This window comes from Electrona antarctica (assembly GCF_951216825.1).
Source record: "Electrona antarctica genome assembly, chromosome: 8".
NCBI classification, from domain to species: domain Eukaryota; kingdom Metazoa; phylum Chordata; class Actinopteri; order Myctophiformes; family Myctophidae; genus Electrona; species Electrona antarctica.
Genome location: NC_136789.1, coordinates 1,359,836 through 1,387,223, shown reverse-complemented (window position 1 = coordinate 1,387,223; position 27,388 = coordinate 1,359,836). Strand labels below are relative to the sequence as shown.

General features: G+C 42.5%; 1 protein-coding gene across 5 annotated transcripts in view; it reads left to right on the top strand.

Annotated features, from left to right (window-relative positions):
- The window catches only part of nrg2a (neuregulin 2a), a gene marked incomplete at its 5' end in the record, with an annotated part of 194,291 nt that overhangs the window by 96,894 nt on the left and 70,009 nt on the right, over nt 1-27,388 (top strand). For 4 of the 5 annotated variants that reach the window (XM_079508339.1, XM_079508340.1, XM_079508337.1 and 1 more), the window contains one exon: nt 26,609-26,774. In XM_079508339.1, the coding sequence (XP_079364465.1) occupies nt 26,609-26,774 (166 nt within the window). Of the gene's footprint in view, nt 1-2,119; nt 2,267-26,608; nt 26,775-27,388 lie in introns of those variants that run through there. The other variant, XM_079508338.1, reaches the window with a different exon arrangement.

The window sequence follows — 27,388 nt, the reverse complement described above, 5'->3', positions numbered from 1 at the left end:
ATTAAAACACCCTTACAGGTCCATTTGAGCCCTCAGTATTAAAACACCCTTACAGGTCCATTTGAGCTCTCAGTATTAAAACACCCTTACAGGTCCATTTGAGCCTAACCCTCAGTATTAAAACACCCTTACAGGTCCATTTGAGCCCTCAGTATTAAAACACCCTTACAGGTCCATTTGAGCTCTCAGTATTAAAACACCCTTACAGGTCCATTTGAGCCTAACCCTCAGTATTAAAACACCCTTACAGGTCAATTTGAGCCTAACCCTCTGTATTAAAACACCCTTACAGGTCCATTTGAGCCAAACCCAGTCTTAAAACACCCTTACAGGTCCATTTCAGCCTAACCCAGTATTAAAACACCCGTACAGGTCCATTTGAGCCTAACCCAGTATTAGAACACCCTTACAGGTCCATTTGAGCCTAACCCTCAGTATTAAAACACCCTTACAGGTCCATTTGAGCCTAACCCAGTATTAAAACACCCTTACAGGTCCATTTGAGCCTAACCGTACGCTGAGGTGTAGACTGTTTACTCCATTTTTGTTCTTGTCTTTTGACAGCATGGAATGAGTTCTGAACTATGGTATATAGTAACAGTAACACTGTCAGTATGGGAGCCATTGAGTCTGACTTGTGCTACAGTAGGCTACGTCTACAGGGATACGCCCCAATAAATAAATAAAATAAACAGATTGGACCAGATGCTGTTGTAGTATACTGGTGTATACGTTGTATACGTTGTATGTCTATTAAAACAAACCTGTTTTATTCCTCGAATTTGACAACATTTTGAATAATAAATAATAAACCTCAGTGAGCGAACATGATTAACCCTTGTTAATTTGTGGAATGTTATGCGCAAATAATATTTGACATATGACATATTATGTCATCTTGAAATGGGATATCTGTGTGTGTGTGTGTGTGTGTGTGTGTGTGTGTGTGTGTGTGTGTGTGTGTGTGTGTGTGCGTGTGCGTGTGCGTGCGTGTGCGTGTGCGTGCTGCTGCTCAGCATGGGTGACGACAGTCTTGCAAGGACTGAGAGAGATACAACTACAGGCGTGTTGGGACTCGTCTGTATCACTGGGTGGGGGACCGATAGAGAGAGAGAGAGAGAGAGAGAGAGAGAGGTGAGAAAGAGGGGCAGAGAGTAGTTTTTTTTATGTGCAAATTCTTTCAAGCAGCGATCTTTGTCACGGACCAGGATTTGACAATCGGCATTTCATTTCACTGCTTTCATGCACGTATCCCCAGACCCAGCGCTCCGCGTTCGTGCTCAGCAAATCTGAACCAGATGTGCGATGTGTTTTGGGACCTCTGCGTGTTTTTAGTATGTAAGACCCCCATGTCAACCTGGCAAGGGTGGGTCTTCCCCTCTGAATGAGCTGGGTGGGGTCAGCATAGGGCCGGGGTGGGGTGGGGGGATAACAGGGGTTTTGGGGGGCAAAGTTAACAGGCCTCTCTCCCCATATTAGGTACGGGTCATTTGTAAATGGAAGATGCTCCAGTGGGGGAAGACCAACACTGGGGGTGAGGGTAGGGGGGATGTGGGGGGGGGGGGGGGGGGGGGGGGGGTGAGGATTGACAGACCCACAGTCCCAGTACCAGTACCAGGGCAAAGCTTCCATGGGCCGACCCTGACTTGTTGTGTGGGGTCCCCGGGACCCCTTGTCTGTGTCACGGGCTCAGCCATGGCTGCAGGGCCTGGAAGAGCCAAAGCTTATCTGATAGATCCAGCCAGGGAACAGTTGATTGCCTTCAAGCAATGGGAAATGCCTTCCTCGCTCGCTCCCTCCCTCATCCCTCCCTCCCTCTCTCTCCTCTCTCCCTCATCCCTCCCTCCTTTTTCTCTCTTTTCCCTCCTAGCCGTGTCTCTCTACCTTTTTCGCTCCGTACTGTTCCCCCCCCCCCCCCCCTCCTTCCCCTCCCTCCCTCACTCCTTCCCCTTCTCCCTCTCTCTCTCTCTCTCTCGGTCTCTGCCCTACTGTGAGTAGGTGGTTCCTTTGCGTGGTTGATTGGTGTGAGTCTATATAGGAGCAGAAACGCTCCAGCAGGCTCAGAGTCTGGTGTCCTGCCTGCCACACATTCCCAAGAGGACTACCCTTTTTTTGCGCGCGCGTCCTTTTTTCTTTTTCTCCGTCCCTGAGAGGATTTATTATTTTCTTCTGGCAGCGATGTCCGAGGGCAGGAAGAGGGAAAGGAAAGGGAGAAGGAAGGGAGGCAGAAAAGGACAGAAGGACAAAGAGAGTGACCCGACTAAAGGTAAAGAAAATGATTAAAGGTGTGAAGACTGTGTTGGTAGTAAGGGTGTGTGTGTGTGTGTGTGTGTGTGTGTGTGTGTGTGTGTGTGCGTGTGCGTGTGCGCGTGTGCATGTGTGTGTACGCATGTGAATATGTGTGAGTGTGTCTTGGGAGGAGAGAGAGAGAGAATGTGTTACCAGTGGTACGGAAGTGAGGGACAAATTAGCCCCCTGGTCTTGTCAAAGCTTGCCGCCAGGTTGTCACATGAATGGGTCTTGAAATGTGGGCAGCGTGTTCCAGCACATCTGGCTGTATAGCAGCGTATCAGTGGTGCACAAGGGGTCCGAGACAACGTGACTCTCTGAGCACACCAGGAAAAAAAATCCTCCAAATGAGACTCCGAGACGAGGCTCTGGACCTCAGAGCTCCCCGGAATACAGCTGTTTTCAAGATCCCTGACAGCTGCTCCTGGCTGTTACTCGCTTTTCACGGTTCTCACTTTGTACCGCGATGCAATGACCCCCCCCCCTCGACAAGCACTCCACTGTGCACTATCAGCACTGACACAATGTCCGATTCTACTGACGCCAACATGACCCTCATTTGGGGAGACTCTTTGATGCTGGGACACGTACAGTGCACTACGGTACTCCTTAAACACATTGTTAATGCAGATAATTAATCAGTAATAAAAGGCTACAGTCCCTGTGTGTTGAGCACATTATACTGTACCACGCTTTGGCTCTGGAACGGCGGTGCGTCATCTAGATGAGAGACTTGTCACGCCGCTGCTTCCTGGGGGCCAGACTTTGACGTTGGGGATAGCATATGGCAGCTGCTGCCTGTCTTTCGGAGTCCTTAACGTAGCAATGTGCTTGCTCACCCGCGGCTGTAGCAAGCCGTGGCATGTCACTGTAGTTTGACCTCAGGTCATAGGGAAGCCCAACCCCCCCATTTCATCATGACACACAGAAAGGACAATACCAATGTACTCTGACACCGGGGGGGGGGAGGAGAGGGGGGGTACCACATCGTTCTTGGCTCTGATACAAGTCCATATCCGAGGCTGTTTTCTTTCCATTCATATGTATTCAGTCAACAGAAGGAAACGTTGAGTAGACAACAGCAGGTCGGACATGTAGGGATATGCCCTCTCACTTTGTAAACCTCGACGTGGTTTCAGTTGACTGCGTGGGTGGTTTAACTCCTGTTCCATGTACAGTAGGACTTTGAATAACTGCCATTAGTAGAACTAGCACATTATGTGGGAGTTAGTTTCGCATTTATTACTCCATGGCACTGTTTTATTCCATGACACCGAGAATCTCAACTAGCTGCAATTCGTGGAAGAGTCCATTATTCAATGATGTAACTTTTTGTCTTAGTAACAAAGTTCATATAAAGAAGTAGGGTCTTTCTTTTTAATGCTCTTTGCCGAGATGCCGCTATAATAAAGGCTTTTTTCCTTGACTAGCAGAGTGCCTTGGACCTCTTTTTGTATTCTCATATAAAGAAGTACTTTGAATAAAGATGTGAAGCAGAAGGCTACATGAAGTTTCTCTGAAAATAGATACACCATTTGATGCTAGCATGGAATTTTCATAAAATGAGATGACTTTTGTGGGTCTCTGAGGATTTTGAAGTCATTCCAGCCTGATATTGGCTAGGGTCTGATAAAGTCATTTTGGGAGTCTGAGGTCATTTTTCACTTTTTTGTTGCACCAGCAAAGTTGAAGATATTAACCGCCAGCCTGACTTTAATGCATGTTTGAATGTAATATATAAATAAGCAAAATAGGCATCCGTGAAAAGATTCCACCATAGAATGGGGAGGATTATGCTACAGTACACAGACAGATTTTACTCTGTTGTAGAGCTAGTCTGTTCTGCCCACCTGTTCAATGCAGTGCTGGTTCCTTATCAAATTATGCGATTGTGGATCCATGAATTACCTCAAACTGTGGTTTGGGATGTAGCTTATTAATAAACCACATTTTAAAACATTGGTTTCCCAGAGGGCAACAGACATACCTGACCACACAAGCACACACGGTAGTAATAGGCCACGTATGGTATAAATCAATTACAGTTGCAAATAAATACAGCAAGAATGTCTACTGTATTTACTTCTGCAATGCTAAGCTTTGTATCCTGTTTGTACTGCAGTGCTCTAAATGTATGGCTGAGTAAGAACTCTTTCTTAGAATATTTCAGTGCATGTTTCAGGGCAGAGATTGATAACGGCACATGATTAGTCAGTGCAGTGACTGGTTGTGCTCCCACTTTCCCTCTTTGTTTCACAGAATTGTGATGTTCAAGTTGTATCATTCATACAGTATGTAGGCCTATACATACAGTACATGTTCTAACAGACAGAAGTAGAATATTGCATTCATGAATATATTTGGGCCACACAACAAGGTCTTCACAAAATGTACAGTACATTGACACAATCCTGTTAGCTATGAATTCAGTACAAGACTTCCACATCATTTTGCTTCTTGTATTGTACCTGTATGAGTGAATGACAACTAAAACCCTCTTGAATGGCTTGAATACAATTAGGACACTAACAGATTGTGTGTGTGTGTGTGTGTGTGTGTGTGTGTGTGTGTGTGTGTGTGTGTGTGTGTGTGTGTGTGTGTGTGTGTGTGTGTGTGTGTGTGTGTGTGTGTGTGTGTGTGTGTGTGTGTGTGTGTGTGTGTGTGCGTGCGTGCGTGCGTGCGTGCGTGCGTGCGTGCGTGCGTGCGTGCAGTGACAACAGTATGCTACATTACGGGAAATGACAACAGTATGCTACATTACGGGAAAATGACTTTTATAATAATTGCGTGTGTGTGCTGATGCGTGTGAGTGTGTGGTGTTTGAGTGCAAGTGTGTGTGTGTAATCTAGCCTCTTAATGATCTCCTGGGGTGGTAACACAGTACCTGCATCTCTCCACTGGTTCCTGAAATAGCCCTGGGACAATTCAAGAGACCTGGGACGTGTACATACATCAGTAGAAAGACACAGAGCCACGCCACCGCGTTGTATTGTGTCCCGGTCCCCACCCCCCATTGAGCGCCCATACTTAGATTTCCACCCTAATAAAGGAGATTAAGTCTCAGCAGTTACACTGGCAGTTGCACAGTAAAAGCCCTACTGTACCACAGGGTGCAGAGAATTATGTCTGGGTGGTATTTGGAAGTATTTATTTAGATCCTTTGCTTCTGTTTGCACTACCCTGTGTGAGTATAGGGACTTACTGTACATTTGGATATGCTTTTGCGAACGGAGAATGCTGTCATTCATCGCCCGAGAGAAACCTATATAAATTATGTAATTGTGTGTGTGTGTGTGTGTGTGTGTGTGTGTGTGTGTGTGTGTGTGTGTGTGTGTGTGTGTGTGTGTGTGTGTGTGTGTGTGTGTGTGTGTGTGTGTGTGTGTGTGTGCGCGCACACACTGATGTAACACAGACAGACAGACAGACAGACAGACAGACAGCTTCAGGCAGTCTGTCTATCACATAAGATGGATGTCTGGATTCCCAGGAACTCTGCTTTCATTGAGTAACCTGGTCCCTTTCATAAATCTGGGTCACTGCCCTACAGGCCACGCTAAACTGACCATCCATCCGTGAAGTATACACGCAAAGATGAACCCATTTCTACACAGTACGTCAAGATGTATTCTGTATTCATTACACACAAGCAGCTCATCATCTTGTTACAAGCTGTGCGTGCGTGCGTGCGTGCGTGCGTGCGTGCGTGCGTGCGTGCGTGCGTGCGTGCGTGCGAGACACGTTTATTGGGGTTGGTCACGGGGCAAGGGACGGGGTGGGATGCGACCCCTGGTCGAGTGGAGTGTAGGGTGGGGTTCAAAGGGTATGCTCATCTGAAGAAGTGAAACCACCCATCATGTTCAGAGACCGGCAGTGTCTCTGATGAATGAAGATTTGAATGCATTGTACATAACGGAAGTAACCTCTAAAATACAGTACGCAAATGCTTGATGCAATAGTTTGGTTTCAGCACAATATGTAAATTAACTAACCACAGCATTACTTGGAAAAACAACAACAAAATAATAGTTATATGGGTGGGCAGCAGCCAACAACCGCAAAATGTGGCAAGCTACAATGCAAAACACTGGGTGCACTGCCAATATACTCAGGGTTGTGACACGTCGTAACCTTGTAGATTGCCTATTTTCTGCAAATAAATTTAGTCTAGCGCGAAAACAGGAGGGCCCCTAGTATAGAGCCTTGGGGGACTTCGGTCAACTAAGTATAGGGTATAAGTTGTTAAAGGCTGAATTTTACACTGCCAGTTGAATTATTGCAATTATGGCTCATTGCCTATTCCTGTCTTTCAGACCAAGTTTGTTTTGACTTTTTCAGCACAAAGGTGTATTGGCAAACTATTAAGTGCTTTTGTTTCTTCAGCTGGAAACTGCATTTCATTGTTGTCAGGTAGAAACCTTGTGTGTCCAAAACAGTTACTTTTCAGGATATAGAAAAATGTACCTGTGTTCATAATTTAGTCTTGTTAATACCTTCCATTGGTTCAATATTTATAAATTCCACAGAGAGCATTGACCACTTTCAACCTGGCATCCCTGTTTTGGGCATGTGATTTCCTTTTTCTTTTATTCCAAAAATGTTTCAAATCTACAGTACAGGCTAACAGCGTGTCACCATTTGACGCACTGTACGCTTGTATGTCGACTATTTGCTGCTACTAAAATAGGGGATTAATTTATGAAAACACAAACAAAATAAATAAATATAGATATACAAGGTTTATGCCCATCAGTGGCGATTTGTGAGTTCATGTAGGAATCTCCATTTGTTCTGGATCTGGTGGGCCAGCCCACCCTCATGCCTGGGGTGATGGTTTGTTCATTTCTCGCTGACTGTGATTCAATTTAGCATGCATAGCTGGTAGATTATGTTCAGAAAGTTCCTTACTCACTTGATTATATGTATACGTACAGACATCTGTCAAAAAAGCTATTCAAAAAAGAAAAACAATTACATAATAATATATATAATCTTAACAATATAATAATAATAATAATAATAATAATTAACATTGGGAAATGCAAGTACTGTACATCTTGTAAATATTGTGCATATTGTCTCTTTCCAATCAAGAGACCATCAATCCCACTTGTACTTTGTGTCAACTGCATGCAACCATTTTCTCATAAAACTGATTTGAAAGGGAAAGTATTTTATGGTACATCTGTTTTATTAGAAGATATTCAATACGGGGTGACAGTGAATACAGGTTAAAGAGGGGATGAAAAGATGAAATTAATCACGTTTAAAACACTGTCTGTACAGAACCTTTAGGGTACGGCCCTAGTCTGTTGAGCCAATACTTTCACTGTTTTTGATTTCTCTTTCTTAAATAATTGGTCCCATCCTGGAAATAGAAGGCGAGAGAAGTCGCAAGAAGTTGCAAATTATACAAAAATTGGAAACATTTTGAATCTCACATCTAGAGATGCACGGCCTGTGAGTCATAGTGACGGGGGCTTTGTCAGAGTACCCATTGTACCCGTCTGTCTTTTGTGTCTGTCTTTTGTGTCTGTATCTGTCTGTCTACCATTGTTGCAATTATGCCCATACAGTATATGGATATCGCTGTATCTGTCTGTCTCAAGCCCCCAGAACTGAGTGGTAGAACTGAAGTGCAATGGACGTGCTGGCTGATCCTAGGTACTGCAGCATATTACGGCTGGGGCCAGACACATGTATTATAATGAGCGAAAACGTTTTCATCCAATGGGCTCAACTCACGAGCTTGTGCACGGAGGTAATACTACTGCGTATGCGAGACGACGCAAAACGTGTCACATAGGACCCAAATAGGCCCGCTCATCACACTTTTCAAGCCCGGAAGAAGGGGCGAAAAGGGAGATTTCCGGTACCGTCTCTATTATTTCTGTGTCCCTTTTATGCCCATTATATGGAGATATCGCTCATATCGGTATCTGTCATGTAATGTATTCTGTTATGTTACATTATTACCCTCTTATAAAAGTAACTTGTTAGATTACTTTTGCGTTATTGACGATTAAAACCCCTTTGCAAGGATTGACATAAAGCCCATTAGTACGTTTGGTAAACATAAAATCATGAGTGCAGCCTACCAGATTGGCCACAGAGTTTTGGAGTGCTGTGCTGGGTTTCAGCTTCACCAAGGCATACTGGCATAGGCTAATTAATTGTCTCCACCAGACCGAAGGCATGGAGAGAGTATGTTTTGCACTCCGTCCGTCCGTGTGTTCGTCCGGCCATGTGTCTGTCTGTGAAAGCTAATCTTTGGCACCGTTGGCTTAATCGCAGCCAAACTGCACACATACTGTACTCCCTGGATGCCAGAGCTGAACCTCTGCCCCAAATTCTTCCCATGGTCCTGTTACAGCTCCACCAGGAGCCTCATGGTGGCACTATAACTGGCCAATTCGTGTTTTACCTATAACTGCACTGATCTGTGTAAAACTTTGTATGCACACTCCCTAGGCCAAGGAAAAACCTTTGGCCTGCATTTTTCACATCTGCGCTTTATAGTGCCACCAGGAGGCCGATGTATGTAAAACACATTTTTTTGGCTGCGATTAAGACAACGGTGCCAGAGATTAGCTGTCACAGACAGACACATGGACGGACGAACACACGGACGGACGGATGGACATACTCTCTCCATGCCTTCGGCCTGGTGGTAACAATTAATTAGCCTATGCCCGTATGCCTTGGTGAAGCCTAGCACAGCACTCCAAAACTCAGTGGCCAATTTGGTATAGCTATTAAATTAGAATTATTAAGCAATGAACACACAGCAAGGCATCGGCCACCGATTTGTGTGTAACATCTGTGAAACTTTCAGTTGTCATTTATCAGTAAATTGCACAAATGCGTCTTTCTGGGAACAGAAGGAACAAGGAAATATATAGGATTTAGTTGTAACTACCGGTATAACGCCATTGTGTTGTAAAAAGTAACTAAGTAACCGATTGCTCTAATGCAAAATGAACACGTTAGTTTCGTTTCGAGTTACTTGAAAAGATAATCCGATTACTGTAGCACTGGTACTTTTGTTACGCCACCACTGATTAGGACCCATTTTGATTCTGAGTGATGCTGACAAAAATATATCCCATTGTTATAATTGATATATAGAGTAATATCTAGTAGGCTATACTAATACAAGTTCATTTATGTGCAAAATATTGCACCCCTGTTGAGTGAATATGTAGTGTAGCATCTGCCTTATTAAACTTTAGATAACTAGGTAGGAACTGGGAGTCATTTTCTTTTCGTCGTAGGCTGCAGAAATTAATAATAATTTTGCCTTTGTTTGTTCAATAATATTGTACAGTAAATAAGTGTATTGATATTAGAACAGAACAGGTGCCAAAAGTTCTTGTTGATTGGCTCATAGAATGAAATAATGTTGCGGTATATCCTTAAAGCCTGATTTATACTTTGTCATATGATGTTGTGCCGCGTGTTGTGAGCTTGTAGATCTGCTATTTCTGGTGTGTGACACCATTGGAGAATCAACTAGAAAAAGTGCCCTTCTGGGCACAGGTCTCCACCAGGAGGGTAGGAGTGTGTGTGATGTTTGGCAAAATGTTTAGGAGTAATATAAACATGTTTTTGTGTTTGTTTGTTTTTTGCAACAATTTTCTTCATTTTGTTGAGGAAATGCAGAGCCAGATCACTCATAGCATCTCTGAGGATAGAATTCTGGATGAGCAGGACATTTGCAGCATTTTGTACGAAACGGGCCACTCCTGAAAACTTTGGAAGGCAATCTTAGCCAATCATTAACAAAAAGGGTGAAGTGTCCCTTTATAATTTCACGGAAATTGAACATTGTATTTGTGATTTGTGGCATTTTGTTCGAAACGGACCAATCATGTGAGCTTTGGAAGCCAATCTTAGCCAATCAGGATGGAATATGGGAAATGGTGCAGAGCCGTGTTGATCACATGACTATGGAGATAGTGTATACCGAATTGCGTAATGTATGGATAAAATGTGTACGAGTAATGTACAGAAATGTGTTTTGCCTCATGGTGGTGCTATAACAGGCCATTGTGGAAAATTTGGGGCAGAGGTTTGTCAATGGCATCCAGGGAGTGTATGTGCAAAGTGGGGGGGGGGGGGTCTGTGGCTTCATGCATATCGAACTTGGGGGGACCTTAACATGAAAAAGGTTGAGAACCAGTGAACCACTGCACTCAGGTGCACAGCTGTGCCACACGTGGTACTGTAACTTGTTAAGACAAACGAGACAACTGTTTATCATCAGATAACAAGGCAGCCGTGCAGTGATGTGCCCTTTCATGTTAGAAATGTCGACCTGTGGTTTTCAGTTCCCTCCTTTGTTGGTGGTTTGGCATTTCAAGCATTTTTTTGGAAGAAGTGACTAATGAGAACTTGGCAAGGACGTAATGTACAACATTGTACTATATTCATAAAATTGCTAAATCTAGTAATCCGCACGCACGAGCGCGCGCACACACACATACACACACACACATACACACACACACAGGCACACGCGCAAACACGCACACGCGCACGCACACACACACACACACACACACACACACACACACACACACACACACACACACACACACACACACACACACACACACAAACACACACGCATGCATTTTAGACAAGAGAACACTATGACTCATTGTAATTTTAAATTGTGATTGACCTGAGATCAGGAAATGGTCACGGCTTAGCTAATTGTTTGTGTAATGAGGTTTAAGAATGCCTTCCTATTGTGACTGATTTCATTTAACATGATGGAGGATCCAACACACGATTTTTGCTGACATCTAATTTTAACTCACAATCTGGTGACACATGCAAAGACAAAATTATTTCTACTAATTACATTTTTAAATATTGTACTCAAACGGGCATATTGCTACTTAAGCTGATGTTTACTCACGTGAAAACATTTCTCTTGAATGATATTTGAGTATATTTTAAAATTGTGTATCTAAAAGGCTATTTTCTTTTTCATCATCATCATTTTTCGAACGCGGTCGAGATCATGGATTTTACAATGCCACGCCAGACTTTCCGGTCATTCATTGCCATCCCCAGTTCCTGCTTATACTGATGCATGTGTCCCTAGCGATGACATCAAGGAACGACAGTTTTCTACCTCTGGTCTGCTTTGAGGCAGGATTCCAGAGAAGAAGGGAAGATATAACCTCATTGTCAGCTCTGTAGCAGTGGCCGGCAAACGGTGTTCTTCTGGATCGGACTAGTGAAGAAACACGGGGAAGGTTGCCGTATATTAGATTAGTCGATGGGTGGCTCTTCCAAGACAGATTTCAGCTATCATTAGAAGGCGGGTGTAAGTGCCATCCAACCGTTTCTCTAATTTCTTTGAAAGTGTCCATGTCTCTGAGTCATAGAGTAGAATCGGCTCAACGGTTGTCCTAAATATTTTTACTTTTAACATCTTACTAAGCGGATGACCAAATGTTATGCATGTCATTGCAGGCTGACCAGGCCATACCCTTCCTAGTTTGAAAGTCCTTTTGGGAAGAAGATATATATGAACCCAAATACTTGTTTCAAAGGAGTGTTGTTAAGTGTTTTTATTATGTGGTTATTGTTGGATTTGCATATATTCAGTTTTCGTCTCGTTGAGGTGGACCCTCTTGTAAACAAGTGTAATGCTTAATTGGGTCGTCCACTCACAGTTAACAGTCTTTGTATTGAGTTTGTGCTTAAAATGTACTGTAATTCTGCAAACTGTTAATACATATTTCAATCAATCAATCAAACCAATACAAGCATCACGAGGGCTTCTCCTAGGGTTTAGTTGGTAGCCCTTATCATTGATAGTATCAACTGACATACGAAGAACATAATCAACAGCAATAATAAATAGAAACGGGGCAAGTGTGTCGCCTTGGAGTATGCCAGCAAGGATGGGGAATGATGGTGTTTCTCCGTCAGGAGTAAGGATGGTCGCTGAGGTATTTGTATATAGAACTTTTATGGCATTGATCATTTTGTCGGGGATACCATATAATTTAAGAATTTCAAACATTTTGGCTCTGATTTTGGTTGTTTTAATCAACCCTGTCAACAGTGTTAGTTGTTAAGAAGATCCTGTTGGAATTTTCTGTTGAAGTTGTCATCGTTGATGCTTTTAAATCCCAGCTAAATGAATTCTCCTATAGCCTTTTCTCCAGAGCTTCTTACATATTGCTACACACAATCATTATGAAGAGGAAAGGATGATTATGATGTTTTCTTTGGGACAGTGATAGCATTAATGTCAAAGTGAAATCACAGACACGGTCACAAATCATACAAGCTGGGGGCCCTGACCAGATTACGACCAGAAACTTCTGGTTCATCTTCATCTTTTGTTCTTTTGCAGGAATTTAACTACCGTATTTTCTAAATTAATAACAATACTTTACATTATTTGTGCTAAATGTAGTATGTTAACCACTTTCAAAGATTTTCAAAAATGTTTTTTTTAAAGATACAGTGAAAATATCAGATCTACAAGCTAGATCTACACAGCAACACACCACAATGCAATGAATTGTGAGCTTGTAGATCAGATATTTTCACTATTTTTGTGCAATATGTATAAAACTAGCTTAAGTCGTTAATCTCTCAGTGCTATAAGGAAATAGCATTATTTACTAGAAAAATGGCACTTAAAGGGACACTTCACCCTTTTTGTTAATGATGTTTAGAAGATTTAGAACACTTTCCTGGGGGTCTTTATGTGTGTAATATGTGGTTTTAGATATTTTAGAGCCCAGTATCTCTGATGTCATGGACACTTGCTCACATACTTCCTGGACTACAATTCCCATAATGCTTTGGTGCACTGCTCCTCCTTGTGGATAGGGGGAGGGCTGTCTTACTGAGACAACATGTAGTCCAGGAAGTAAGTGAGCCCATGTCTATGACATCAGAGACACTGGGCTCACTGCTAAAATGTTAAATATCTAAAACCACATATTACACACATAAAGACCCCCAGGAAAGTGTTCTAAATCTTCTAAACATCATTAACATAATTGTTTCTGCAAAAAGGGTGAAGTGTCCCTTTAAGCACATTGGAAACTGTCTTAACTTCAAGTTGATATCTCGACTATTCTGGAGATTAGATTGTTTAATGAAGTTGTTTAACATAACCTAATAGCGCAAGATTGCTTAAAGCGCGGCAATCCAGAACTTATTTTAACCAATCTGTATGGCAGAGTCTGTTAATGCAATATCCCTTGTACATCTGCAGTGGTTGGATGTGGTGTCCCTCTGAGAAATGTATACGGTGTTAGAACGCCTACTGGTTTACAACTTGTATACTGCCTGAAGCTCATAGTGCAATATCTCCCCTGGCTAGAGGCTAGAGGGGCGGGCCTCTTGCTGGCAGAGTGGTAGAAATGTGGTTTCTCATGTGGGGGAGACCCAGATAAATCCCTGGGAGGACATGAAAATTATGGATTGCAGCTTTAAGTTGCGCCCTCCATGGGTTATTTGAAAGTGATGTATTTTGCAGCATGAACAGATGTGGCACAGTGGTGAGTACTGCTGTAGCCCATGGATCTCAAAGTGGGCTCTGGGGACCCCCAGGGGTCCTTGGCAGTGTTCCAGGGGGACCCAGCTAAATGATCGATAGTTAGGAACACAAATAGAGCCTTGCTGGTCTGTAAAGTCTGGGAGTGTATACAAATGGAGCAATTTGTATACTCTCAGAGTTATGGGGGTCCGTGGCTTCATGCATATACAGTACAGTACCAAGATGGTTGTCCTTGAGAACCACTACTGTAGCCTATGTGTGGGCCAGTTCCATGCACTGCTCGGACTGTTTATTTGCGTGTCCAACCACACGATGTGCCTTTTGACAATAAGCAGCAGTGTGACATACAGTAACATGAATGTTATCTTGAATGTTTTGTCTGGGAGAAAAAACACAAAGGGGTGCTTCAAAAGACTCCTTTTCCAGCCTCTTAGAGGTAAAACAATGATGTTAAGGCCATAACACAAGCAACTCATTGTTAGCTCAGCAACCCGCTTCATTTTTTTAACCCTTCTTAGGGGTGAGTGCTGAATTTTCCAACCGCTCCCCAAGGCATTAGCTCTTGACACACAGGATAGGCATCTATTCTAGAATGTGACTTTTATAGCCCATGTCCACAGCTGCTGTTCTGCTTCAAACGGCCAGTACCAGGCTTTTGTTAACACAAGCTTTTCAAAGGGTTTGTAGTTGAATTTTGCCTTGCATGCTCCACACTGGCACAATGGAAACATCCATTTGCCTTAACAAATAAACTGTTTTATTTTTGAACAATATTTCGTCAATCAGTAGACAGTGTAGACTAAGGACAAGCCATATTACAAATTATGCATTTTCAGTTTTGGCCACACTTTTACTAGGAGTTTCTATTTTTGTTCCTGGCCCTGTCACACCACAGATGTGTAGCTTAGATATTGGGGTGTTACACAATACACAGCATCTGTCCAACAAGTTCCCTATACAACTTCTGCAACCACAAAGCATACATTTCGTTCAAACCTCTGGATCACTATTGATCAATTAATTTGTTTAGCAATGTGCACATATGGCCTGTAGAAACAAAGAATCGCTCAACTATGAATTCATTTGTGCATCATCTGTTCTTAAATGTCTCAGATGCTAGACTGAGCTGTTTGAAAGTGTTCGAAGTCGTTCAATCGCTCATGGTCCTAATCCCACTCCCACACAGATTTTTGTGTCATGCGCAACAAATGGTCACATTACTGTAATCAGACAGCTGTGGTTGAACACTGGAGGAACCAGCTAGCTGATATCACATAAAATTCACATAAAATCAAATATCTCATTGGGCCAAACCATAGTATTCTTCAAAAGTAAATTTGGTGTAATGTTCTTAGAATGTGTTTATTAGCAGTGACAGGTTTGTTTTGTATGGTGGCACTAGTCAAGTGTACACTGGGATGCACATTTTACATGAATCATGAAGTCAGGATACTGTTTTATAGACTCTACATTAGACTTATATTCATAGACTGTACTTTTATACTTACCAGAGGTTCAGACCGCTCTCGTGGCCCTCACACCTACGTTGCACTCCCGATCTCACCAATATGCCCCTGGTTGAAGGAACACGTTATTCCAACCAGTTCCTTTCCCCTCCATCAGGCGCCCCGGCTGGCCAGGGGGAGGCAGTTTAGAGACCAGGATTACTGCATGTTTTTTTACCCTAGGGGACACGGGAGAACATGCAAACTCCACACAGAAAGGCCCTTTCACCAACCCCGCCTCGGGTATGGGCACTGATGACGCGGAGGAGGAAACACGCCGCCAGCACCCATAGCGTCCCGAGCGGGAATCGAACCCAGGACCTTCTAGCTGTGAGGCGACAGCTAGAAAGGTGTCCACCCATCTGTCTGTCTGTGCCCTTTTATGCCCATATATGGAGATGTCTGTATCTGTCTCTCTGTGTCCCTTTATTCCGTCAGGCATGCCCAAATATGAAGTATTGTGATTAGTGATCACAATACTTCGATGTATCAGTCCACATATCGGTATCGGCCAATATTTGCTGTTATCGGTCAATATCGGTATTGAAGTCGTTGGGGCGAACGGTTCTCGAGTTACGTGGATTACAGACATGCGTACCTACGTATGTACGTACACACAGATATTTATTATGCGTTGGAGCCTCTACAGTGGTACCCGTTGGGCACTGGCCTACTTGGAACGATGCAAGTTAGAAATGCATGCCCCACCCAGATATCAAGTTGGAAATGCATGCCCACCCAGATATTATGTCTGTGTCCCTTTTATGCCCATATATGGTCAGGCATGCCCAAATATGGAGTCTATGCAGACATCAGAATGATGTCAGAACAGGCCAGCTCCATATATGGACACTGGGCAGGGGCCCTGTACAGAGCCCGGGCAGAGGCCTTTTGGCACTGCGCCCCCTGTGGTGGTGTGGAACACGTGTGTCGAATTTGAAGTCGGTGGGGCGAACGGTTCTCGAGTTATGTGGATTACAGACCTACGTACTATACACACGTACATATCTGGCCCGGGCAAAGGCTTGTGATGTCAGCTGTGGCCCGGGCAGGGGCCTTTTGTGGCGGTTCTGGACAACCGAGGGTCCGACCGACTCGACACCGGGCACACCTGTGGGGGTGTGGAATGCGCAGGTCGAATTTGAAGTAGGTGGGGCGAACGGTTCTCGAGTTACGTGGATTACAGACGTACGTACAGACACACAGAGACTATAGTTAAGATATCGCCCCACCGACTTCAAATTTTGGCCTGTTCTGAGTCTGACATCACAGTGATGTTCTGACATCTGCATAGACTCCATATTTGGGCATGCCTGACAAAGAACTCCATATATGGGCATAAAAGGGACACAGACATAATAACTGGGTGGGTCATGCATTTCCAACTTGCATCGTTCGAAGTAGGCCAGTGCCCGTTGTCATTATTTATTGATAGCCTATACAGCCTGAATGTTGTTAACTCATTCATTCAGAGACCCAGTGCAGATGTCAGTGTCAGAATCTGACTCTTGACTGTTACTCTTGTTACCTGTGAACCTCTTGGGATTTCACTGTCTCTGCTGTTGCTGCTATGACACCTGAATTCCCTCCAGGTATCAATAAAGGTTTATCTTATCTGATATGATCTTCTAAACAAACGTCACTTTGCTCTTCACAATAAATGAAGGTTTGGCCAAAGGGTGGTGCAGAAAGACAGGCCAAGGGTGGGGTCACCAAAGTGATTAGTGATCACCAAAGTGATTAGTGATCAAAGACAGGCCAAGGGTGGGGTCACCAAAGTCAGTAGCGTTTATCCTACAATCTGTCATTGGATTCTGAGATATGCAAAGGTGACATTTTGGCCTGAGGGTGGCACCAGAGGAATGGTCATGCATACACTCAAATGGTTAGTCCTACTCCAGCTCCAGGGGATGAGCAAACCATGTCATGGCAGTCTGTCCATTATATTTTCAGATGTGTGCAAGAGAATAGTTAGGCCTGAAGGGTGGTACTGTACATGCCATGGGGTCACCAAAATCAGTAGGGTTCATAGTTACTGAGCGCAGTAGATTGGATTTTGAGATATCTTGTGTTCAAGTACAGATTTTAGCCTAAGGGTGGAGGCATTAGAGTAAAGGTCATTGATCAATCTGATGAAGACCAAATCTGTTTTGTTTTCTGCTCAGCTAGCACCTGCCTTATTTGGGATGTTCTTTCTTCAAAGGCCAGTGGGTCACCAAATCATAGTCTATCCTCAAAGGAGCATGACTGTGCACAACTAATTCCATGGCAATAACCTGCCAGTAGTTTTTTTTAGATTTGTTGTTTAGTATCAAAGGAAAGACAACCAATATCGCCATCTTTCGAGCCCTGCTGTTACTACTGAGGCTAATGACAAAATAGACATATATATTATACAGTAGAGTAGTTCTATCAGAACCCACTTTTGGGAGCCAACACTCTGATTCCTCCCTCTCGTGTGCTTCAGGCTCAAGTTTCTTTTATTAGATTGCGTTGAGTATTGGTATTGAAACTGCCTTTTCGCATTAAGTGTAGTCATACGCTATTTAACCTTTTTAACTGGATTCTAAGTGAAAGTAATACATACTTAAAATGATTGCCTTCTTGCTATGAACCAGCTAAAGTAGCCATACCATGCTTGAAGTAGACACAAAAAGTGTAAGCCTACTCCATGTTGCAGAGAAGTCACGCATCTGTTTTGAATAGCAATGATGAGTGCAGTGTTATTCTGAAACGTCTCCAGGCAAGGGCAAAGCTTGTTTAATTTGTTTGGCAAGGAGGAACCTGCGTTGAGGTGAAGTATGTCACAGTCTTCTTTACACTCTGTCTAACCTGATTCCCCTTGCTGTCTGACTATGGCTCACTAGGCTCTCCTCAGGCAATAGACACAGGGTGGATCCAGTGGTGATGGTGTGTATAAATCATGTAGCACTGTTTATTTGTGCAGAGTTTTAAACGTTCCTCCACAAGTCACTCGTAATGCCTGAGTTTGCCTGAGAGCTCAATAGTCCATATAGTAAAATACATGTTATGGATACATTGGTCACTGCAACCAGTGAACATATTGTAAGTGCTACATGAACTGGAAGCTCACTTAAAGATTGGACCAGTATTTATTCATGAATATGATACATGTCTGGTTTGGTTTAATGGTTTAAGGAACCGTACTGAAATCAGTGCAGGTCATTGTCATTGCTTAGTCCATACATTGTACATACACATACCCATTTTCCAGTTAATAGATTTTGCATTTACATGTTCTCCAAAATCATTAGGCTAATGTCATTGATATTTGAATTTAAATCCCAGCGACTATTTTGGATTAGACTAAATCATTTTTCTTACCATGCAGAACTGAGCGGAGCATTTGACCTTTAATTCCATTATAAACTGTAGTGAATGTAAATTGTTACCTTGTTTTGTTCACAAGTTCAAGGTTAAACTTACATATTTGAAAATTAGGTAGACTCATTACACATACAATGTGTCTATTAGTAGTGTATGTCATCCATTAGAAGATGATTGGCCATTAGTCTATAATTACGAAGGCCTTTTTAACTCAATATGCCCTTTGTCTTGACTTGTAGTTTGTGTGTTATTGGGTATCAGTTGATGCAAAGCTAAACAGTGCCTAACACATCCTTGGTGCAAGTTATACCAACGCTAAACAGTGCCTAACACATCCTTGGTGCAAGTTATACCAACGCTAAACAGTGCCTAACACATCCTTGGTGCAAGTTATACCAATGCTAAACAGTGCCTAACACATCCTTGGTGCAAGTTATACCAAAGCTAAACAGTGCCTAACACATCCGTGGTGCAAGTTATACCAATGCTAAACAGTGCCTAACACATCCTTGGTGCAAGTTATACCAATGCTCAAGCAGACTCAAAGAAAGAATTGTCTCCAGTGCTCATGCAAGTAAGATGCCGGATACACAACTACATTAGCAAAGAAGGGCTTTGATCTTCCTTTATAGTTTATATTTACCCAATAAAATCGTATGCCTTATTGGCGCAAGACAAATGTCCCATTTGGGACAATAAGGTGTTGAACTTCAACTTCTGTACGAAAAAGGCTCAGCATTTGAACCACAGACCACCATTAAATAATGAGTTATAGCCTCCAAAAACTATATTTTGTTATCGCTGGATAAGAGTTTGTCAACAATTCCATGTTGTATTGATGTGGTATATCATAGGAGAGGCAAACGTTGACCAAAAATAAATCATTATCTACATTCTCTAATTGTGTTAATGCAGACGTAATGAGACAATAATTGAACTCTTGAGAGCGTAAAATGAAACCAAATGGACCTATATAAGGGTCCATTTGGTTTCATTTTACACTCTCAAGAGATAAAGATCTATAAGGGTCCATACCAATTCTCCATTTAGCTGCGGACCACCTGGAACCCCCTCAGGGACCACTGGTGGTCCCCAGACCATTGGTTGAGAACCCCTGCTGTAGAAGGCAGTGAGCCTTGTGATTAACAAGCCCTTTACTTTAACCCTACTTGGTTGACTGGAGTCCACAGAGCTCTATCCTAGGTCCAGTACCCTTTCCCCTCTATGCCAAATCTCTTTGGTGAAAATAGCTGATCTGCTATTTGCTGCACAGACTGTTCGCCCAGAATAGAGAAGCTAGGGTTCATGTGGTTACGTGTTTCCTACTATGTTCAATATCTACTTAACTAAGAAGCAAAATACTCTTGCATTCATCTTGGCTGTTTGGGAGCTATTCTGGTTTAACATTTAACTGTCTTTGATTCCACTTGGAATCAAGTCAGATTTATCTGAGCACAAGAGTCGGAAACACAGTTCCTTTATGTCTGCATCCACTGGACCATCTTAAAACTGTCTGCAAACCTAAATATATCTTGGCATAAACACTATACTGTTAATATTAAAAATGGGATACTGCATCACAACTGGAAAAACTGGACAAAATCTAATCTATGTGTAGTCAAAGACTGAAACTATAGAAGTGACACTTAGCTAGGCAGTAAAGCGGTCCAAAACTCCCCCTGCTACCTGAGAAGGCACCTGGCAGAGACATTTATATGTTTGGTCTTATTGTATGTGAGCGAGCCAAGGTGCTTCAGTGGGTAGAAACCATATACAGTAGGGCAGCAATTCCCAACCTATTGGTCAGGGCCCACTGATGGGCCATCAAGATATTGAATGCTGGCGCACAAATAATTGGCAAAACACATACGGTTTTTACTGACAATATAACATTAACACACATCAGATGGGTGCACCGTGTACACTTTCCAGACTTTCAAGTGTGCCTTGATCCAGAAAAGGTTGGGAAGTTGGGAATCACTGCCAAGAAATAAGATGACACTCTTCAGGAATTAAAAAAAAAACGGAGTTGTCATGGCGTGACTGAAACAACAGCGTCAAGCTTTGTGGTTTATTGTCTTATTAAGCTGACATTCAAATTATCTTTTTATTCTCTTTATTAGCCTGTTAAGGTCATGGAGATCAGTTAGTTACTTTCAGTTGAAATACAGTTGGAGGCCATCGATATTGTCCTTTTCTTTTTGCTGAGGTTTGCGTGATCTGCGCAAAAGGACAGTTAACCCATTTTGGGCGGGAACCCCTTTTGGTGTTTTAAACATTATGTTATAATTTAGCTATTGAAAAATAGCAGATCTACAAGCTCATAGCGCGCCACCGAGTGGCGCGCTACGAGCTTGTAGGTCTGCTATTTTTGAAAAATCGTGAAAATATTTATTTCAGAAAACTGGAGGATTTAGAAGGATTTTTTAAAATTTTGAGGTCAGGCCTAAATGGGTCAAATGATAAGGGACAATATCGGTGGCACCCAACTGTACATTTAAAAAAAGTCATGAATTGAAGAGGCAATATCTGCAAACTGAGAAGATCAAATCAATGGCAGTGAGACTGCCCTCTTCTTCCTCATAGAAGTACAGTATAGTATTTTGAGATCATCTTCAGGCATTTCTGCTTTAAACGGCACAGTGATTAATGATCGGAAGAATGCAGCTATATATTAGAGAGTGTAGCCATGCATGTGACACCGGCCACAGTTTCAGTTTAGCTCATGGTCTGCTAGCTGTTCCTGTGTGCTTTGTGTACAAACTGCTTGTGCTATCAGGTCACTTCATTTCTCTCAGGCATATTATTACTATAGCATATTAGTAACAGGCAGTGTTGGAATTATTATCGATATTGCTGATATTGAAAATATAGTTTGAGCTTCTAAGTTGCTGTGCATCTGTGCAGCAGATATGAGCCTTCTTATTTGATCACTTTGATCTGTTTTGTCATGAAAACAATCTTTCGTTATTGCCCATTATTGTTATTTTTGCGGTATTGTAAATGCATATCTGAATTCACCAAGCAGAGTGCCAATTCAGGTCAAGTGTACTGGGTCTAAGGTTAAGGTATGCCGTATAGAGAGTATGCGTGACATCATCATCATACCCGGAAGTTATCCGGAAATGCCTACTGAGTGGCAAAAAACGACTTTCTGGCCTTGAGAGCCCATACATTCAAAGTCCAAAGTCTTAACTGATTGCATTAAACAACGTTAAACAACGTTAAACTCACTTTGTCACTCACTTTGCCACTCGATTCGCCACTCACTTTATACATGCGCATACCCTCTATAGGTATATTTTTGTTCTAATCATCAGTATTATTATTCTTAAAGTAGCAGGGTGTCAGTGCTGAGTTTTGGAGCCGAGGTGTAGATGACACACCATCCCAGACGCAGACACAGTGCAGAGCAATCCCATGCACTGTGGGCTTGCCTGGAGTAGACAGGGCCATCTGCTTTGTATCCATATCTACCAGGCATTAACGGCTTCAAAAAGGCATCTGCTGTTTGTATTTGAGTAATTCTGTCAAAGACGGAGAGCTGAATCGGGATCACTAATAAGCACTGCAGATCTCAGCAGAGTTGACGTGGAATGGGTCCCGCAACAGTATACAGTGAAACAGTATCATACAGTGCAGTTATTCAGCATGGTCTAAATATCACAGGAGACGTGTATCGGGGGTTTTTTTACCACATAAGCCCTATACTTCACGGTCTGGTGAATAGCGATAGCCAAATTAATTTGCCTATAAGTACATGCCCAAAATAGGGAGGGACGCCAGGTGGAAAGTAGTTAAATGGATCAAAAGTTCTTTATGCATAATTGGTTGCAAATACCATTGACATATCAAACACATTAGCTATTTTGTCTCACTTGGATCAGGTAAATTGACTTTGTGGCTCAGTTGTTGCCCTCCTACTTCACAGCAAGAAGGTTCTGGGTTCGAAGCTGCCTTTCTGTGTGGACTTTTCATGTTCTCACTGTGTGCACACCAAAAGTCAGGCATTTTAGGGACCTACCCCTACCAGTGCAAGGCAGAAATATAGGTCAAATGTTAAATGCAGAGGATGGACAAAACACCTCATTAAAACACCACTAGACAGTATTCCATTAAGCAAAGCAAGCATCGCTCAGTTTTTATTTATTGATATTGTGCTCGGATGGGCTGCCTTTACCAAGTCTGCAAAGTAGGTCAATGCCTCACAAACGAGGACGACCGGGGATGATTTTGGTGCACCCCCATTTCAACATTTAATTGAACTCATTATCCAAGTACAGCATATTTCATTTTTCTTGTCATTGTTTCGTTATTGGGTATTCTGAGTGATAATAATAATACCAATGCACACTGTAGAAAGCATTTAGCTGAGCAAACAGTGGTGATTTCAAGGAGCCATTCACTACCTCATGCGTGTGAATGCTCCACAGATGAGACAGAGCGATGACTGTTCTGAGAGGAAGTCACTAAGACTATTACAGCTTAATTTGATAATGCGTGTACTGCGTACTGTACGGGTGCACAAGAGGCAGGGAGAGACAGCAGAGGGGAGTTTAGGCAGAGAGCACACCTTTAGTCAGGTTAACCTTTGCCATCCCCGAGGTTATCTGTAATTGCTTAACCCTTAAAAACATCCCCATCTAATCTAGTGATGGGAACTATTGTTCATTTCAGTGAACTGGATCATCTGGGGTCGTTCAGTAAAAAGATCTGTTATTATCTGTTAATTTTGGTCGTTCGGTACTCCCGGAAGCTAGGGATCTCCCCCCTACACAGTCCCAGTCAGACTCGAGTCAAGTCGTTCACATTTCATACAGCGGAACTCCACGTGACGTACCTTGAAATCTATTGGCTGAGCCAGGCCGACCGTCACTTCAGGCTATGGGGTTGTTGTTGCTGGCCCTGGCAGGGACGGGATTGTCAATCTCTCTACTAGGCTTAGTAAGCTAGCAGTTAGCATCAGATATTTTCGCTCGTAATGGCTAAATATGACATTAAAAAGTATGACTTTCTAACGAATATCTTAGTTACAATGAAACATTGTTGACGTGTTTCTTTTTTTTTTTTTTGGGTAACTGTTGCGTTGTGGCAGAACCGCGATCTCCCCCAGCCCCATTTGTCCCCATCTATGGTGTCTTCCCCCGGGCAGAATTTCAGGTGTACGTCCCACAGACCACCAGCTGGGGCTCCAAATGAGCTAGCGATTCTCATAATTTCAATAAATAATCATAAACAAACTATTCCACATGAACAATGTTGGTAAAACTAAGATATTTTAGGGGAATATTTTATATGCACAGATTTACAAATAAAATAAAATTTCAATCAAAATATGACCTAATTAGATAGCCGTCTTATTGTTTAATTGTTGTTCTAAACGTGAATCATGACCTTGTTGTTTTGCACTGTAAATGTTTGCAACCAAGGGCTAGAGTCAGTCAGTCACTCAGTCATACATACATTCTCCTCTGTCCTCTGCTCCTCTGCCACTGCTAGCTTTCTGTGCTGTGGGAGGCGGGATCCCGGCCCATGCCCTCCAGCTCGCGCTGAATGATGAAAGAGGAACGGCGAACAGTCTCTCACCGCGTCGCATTTACAACTGAGAAAAGAACGTTCACGGAAGTGACCACATTTATTTCGTTCACCAAAAAGAACTGGTTCATTTGACTTGTTCGTTCATGACCGATGCAACACTAATCCAAACGTGCGTCTGGCTGTCAGCTGGCCAAATGGCTTCTTTCATTATTCCTTTGTTTTCCTATCGCGTGTTGAAACATTACACTAGCATGTTACACAACCAGATAATGTCTGTGATTTCTAATGGAATCTGACCGCTTTCTAGCAAAACCACCCCTATAGTCTGAAGGAAATCTGGAATATTTTAAGATAATGTCCCCCCATGGAAACTGTAATTGTTGCGAGGGTTTTGTTTTTTCTTTCTTCTAAATAAGTCAAATTTTTCACTTGGAACAACTACAAAAATCTGCCAGTGCGATGAATGGAGAATGTAATCACTTGTTTACGTAGAATTGTTCCTTTTGTTTTGTTTCTGACTTACGAAATCCCCCAGCTTCAGTAAGATAAGCTCATTACAGGTTTCTCCTTGGATCCTCTTTCTCTGTCATTAGGAACCAGAGTCAGTGTTATTAGGAACCATGAGTCAGGGTTATTATTTTGTTACGTAAACTCACAATAACTTTGATGTAGTGTTTGGTTTAAACATAGAGCACATACTGTAAATTGATAACGGACCCAATATGCAGTGTATTTATAATTTTACGTTTGACAGGTGATACAGTAGCTATATTTGTATGAGTTGTCCATTCTGGACTTGTGTAGATTCTCTAAGCTATTTGTTTGTATTTTCAAAAACATGAAAGGTTGAGAAAATGCCTTACCCTGTGTTATTGGAATAAATAGGTTAAATGGCGAACCCTTGCAATTTTGTAAGTAAAAAAAAAAAAGGTTAAATGGCGACTATTAGCTGCCATTGAAAACACATGTGACTTAATACTTCTTTGCACAGCTTGCATGAAAAACTCTTCTATTGTTCCCAGCACCCCGGGGATAAAATCTAGTGTGTGAAAAAAAAAAATATTGAGAGCTAGTTTGTGTTCAAATCTCCTCCGCTCACCTCAAGGTACAGGGTATTGTAGGACTAGGACAAAAATAGTTAATTTGGGTTCATTTCTGAATTCTGCATTGTACAGTGTTGTTGACTCTATCCACCAACCAGACTCTGAAGAAGTCCTAGACCTAGAGGTTAACACAAGGTCATTCACAGAATGGCACGCCATGGGGCTCGCTCAGTGCATTCAGAGGTTTCAGTGCCTTGCCCAAGGAAACATCAGCACAGCAGATGTGTCTATTTCCTTACTCATCTGTACATTTCCTGCTTAAGACATTATATTCTTAGTACAGTATATACTTTGTTGTATGACAATGTACTGCATCGCAACGCGTTGTCAGGAGATTGTCTTGGAGATCTGCCTTTTGGGCGTAAGTAAGTAAGTAAGTAGCCTTGCCGAGCCATGAGGCCCATAGGGCAGGAGCCTATCTCCTGTTTCTGTAGCGTGAGGCAGCTTGATGTACAAGTACACCCCCTGGACATGACGCTAGTATGTCCCAGGGACTTACCCCCAATCTAACCCTTGATGCTGAGTGTCAAGCAGGGAGGCACTGGGTCCCATTTTTAGAGTCTTTGGTATGACCCGGCCGGGGATTGAACCCCACACTCTAACCACAAGGCCACTGAGCTGGTACCTTTTGGGGGTAGCGTAATAATAATGATATCTTGAAAAAACATGCCACGGTTAATATGTCTAACAGAAGTATGTATTGAAATGTGGATTTAGCTCATCTGAAAAATGTAGAGAGCTGCTTTAGTTGTTGCACCTGTCCAGCCCATTGTTAATATTACATCTCTAATTGCTAGTTTTGCTAGTGACGTGTTTAAACATTATAATACTGTTTGTCTTTCAGTGCATTTGCCTTGTTTGCTTGTGGACAAAGTCAAAGAGGGGGTGAAATTCAGGCTGTTTATTAGTCTGCAGAGGAGTCGATAACATCTCTGGTGACCACATCTGGTCACATGAGACGCTTCCCAGTCAGTCCACAGAGGCTTGACTTGGCTCTGTTGAATCCTTTCTTTCTGCCTCTACATCTGTGCCTCTCTTTTTCTCATTGTCTCCCCACAAAAACAATTTAAAAAAACAATAGCATCCCTATTCTGGGCATGTCGTAATAGGCGAACATCTGGTTCAAAATCGATGAACTTCAGTGAAAATAGGTGATAATTTGGCAAACATTCTGTGAAAACAGCACATGGGCTATTTTCACTATTTGATGCACAACAAAGTATATAGGGTTTTAAGTCATGAAGTCGTAAATTTGATCTCTCGTCTTTTTTTCTTTTCTTCTCTAGCTGCTGCTCCAAAGTTGAAGAGGATGAAGGTTCCATCGATGGTAGATGAGGGAACCAAGCTCACAGTAAAGTGTGAGGCCACGGGGAATCCTGTCCCCACATACAGATGGTTCAAAGATGGCAACGAGCTCAAGAAAAGCAAAGAGATCAAAATAAGGAGCAACCAGTGAGTACAAATCACCCGTCGAGAGTTGGACACGTTTAACATGTGGCGAGAGCACAACAGACGCGTGCCACCCAAGTCACTGCTTGGTTGTAAATATCTGAAGTCTCTGCTAATGACTTTACCAGGTGACCAGGGTCACGGTGCTTGTTTGAAAGCTTGTTTAGTGAATGCAGTGATGAAACTCTAATTCGTTTCTCATGTGGGACGTGGCCTGACCTGTCAATTTGATTCAATTTTTCAATTAAATTCAACGCAACCACATACAACTTGTCCTTGCTTGAAGGTACAATAATATATTTATTTGTTAGAATGAGTGTGAAATACCCCTATTGGGATTTGTTTTAACCCCCAAAAATGTACTTCCACTACATTTAATTCACAGTTAAATTGGAGACAGTAAACCTAAAAAATATATAATTGATAACTCTCAGGTATTACTCAGACGTACACTCAGACCCATTATCTTTAACACATATGAATTAAATAAATACACGAAGACTTGACGAGTATACTTGTCTTAAGGCATTTAATATCGATATAAGAATGCCTCACTATTTGAATCGCTCCGGTTGCTAGGCAGTAGACACGGTTTCTAGGGCCTCGCTTGCACTGCG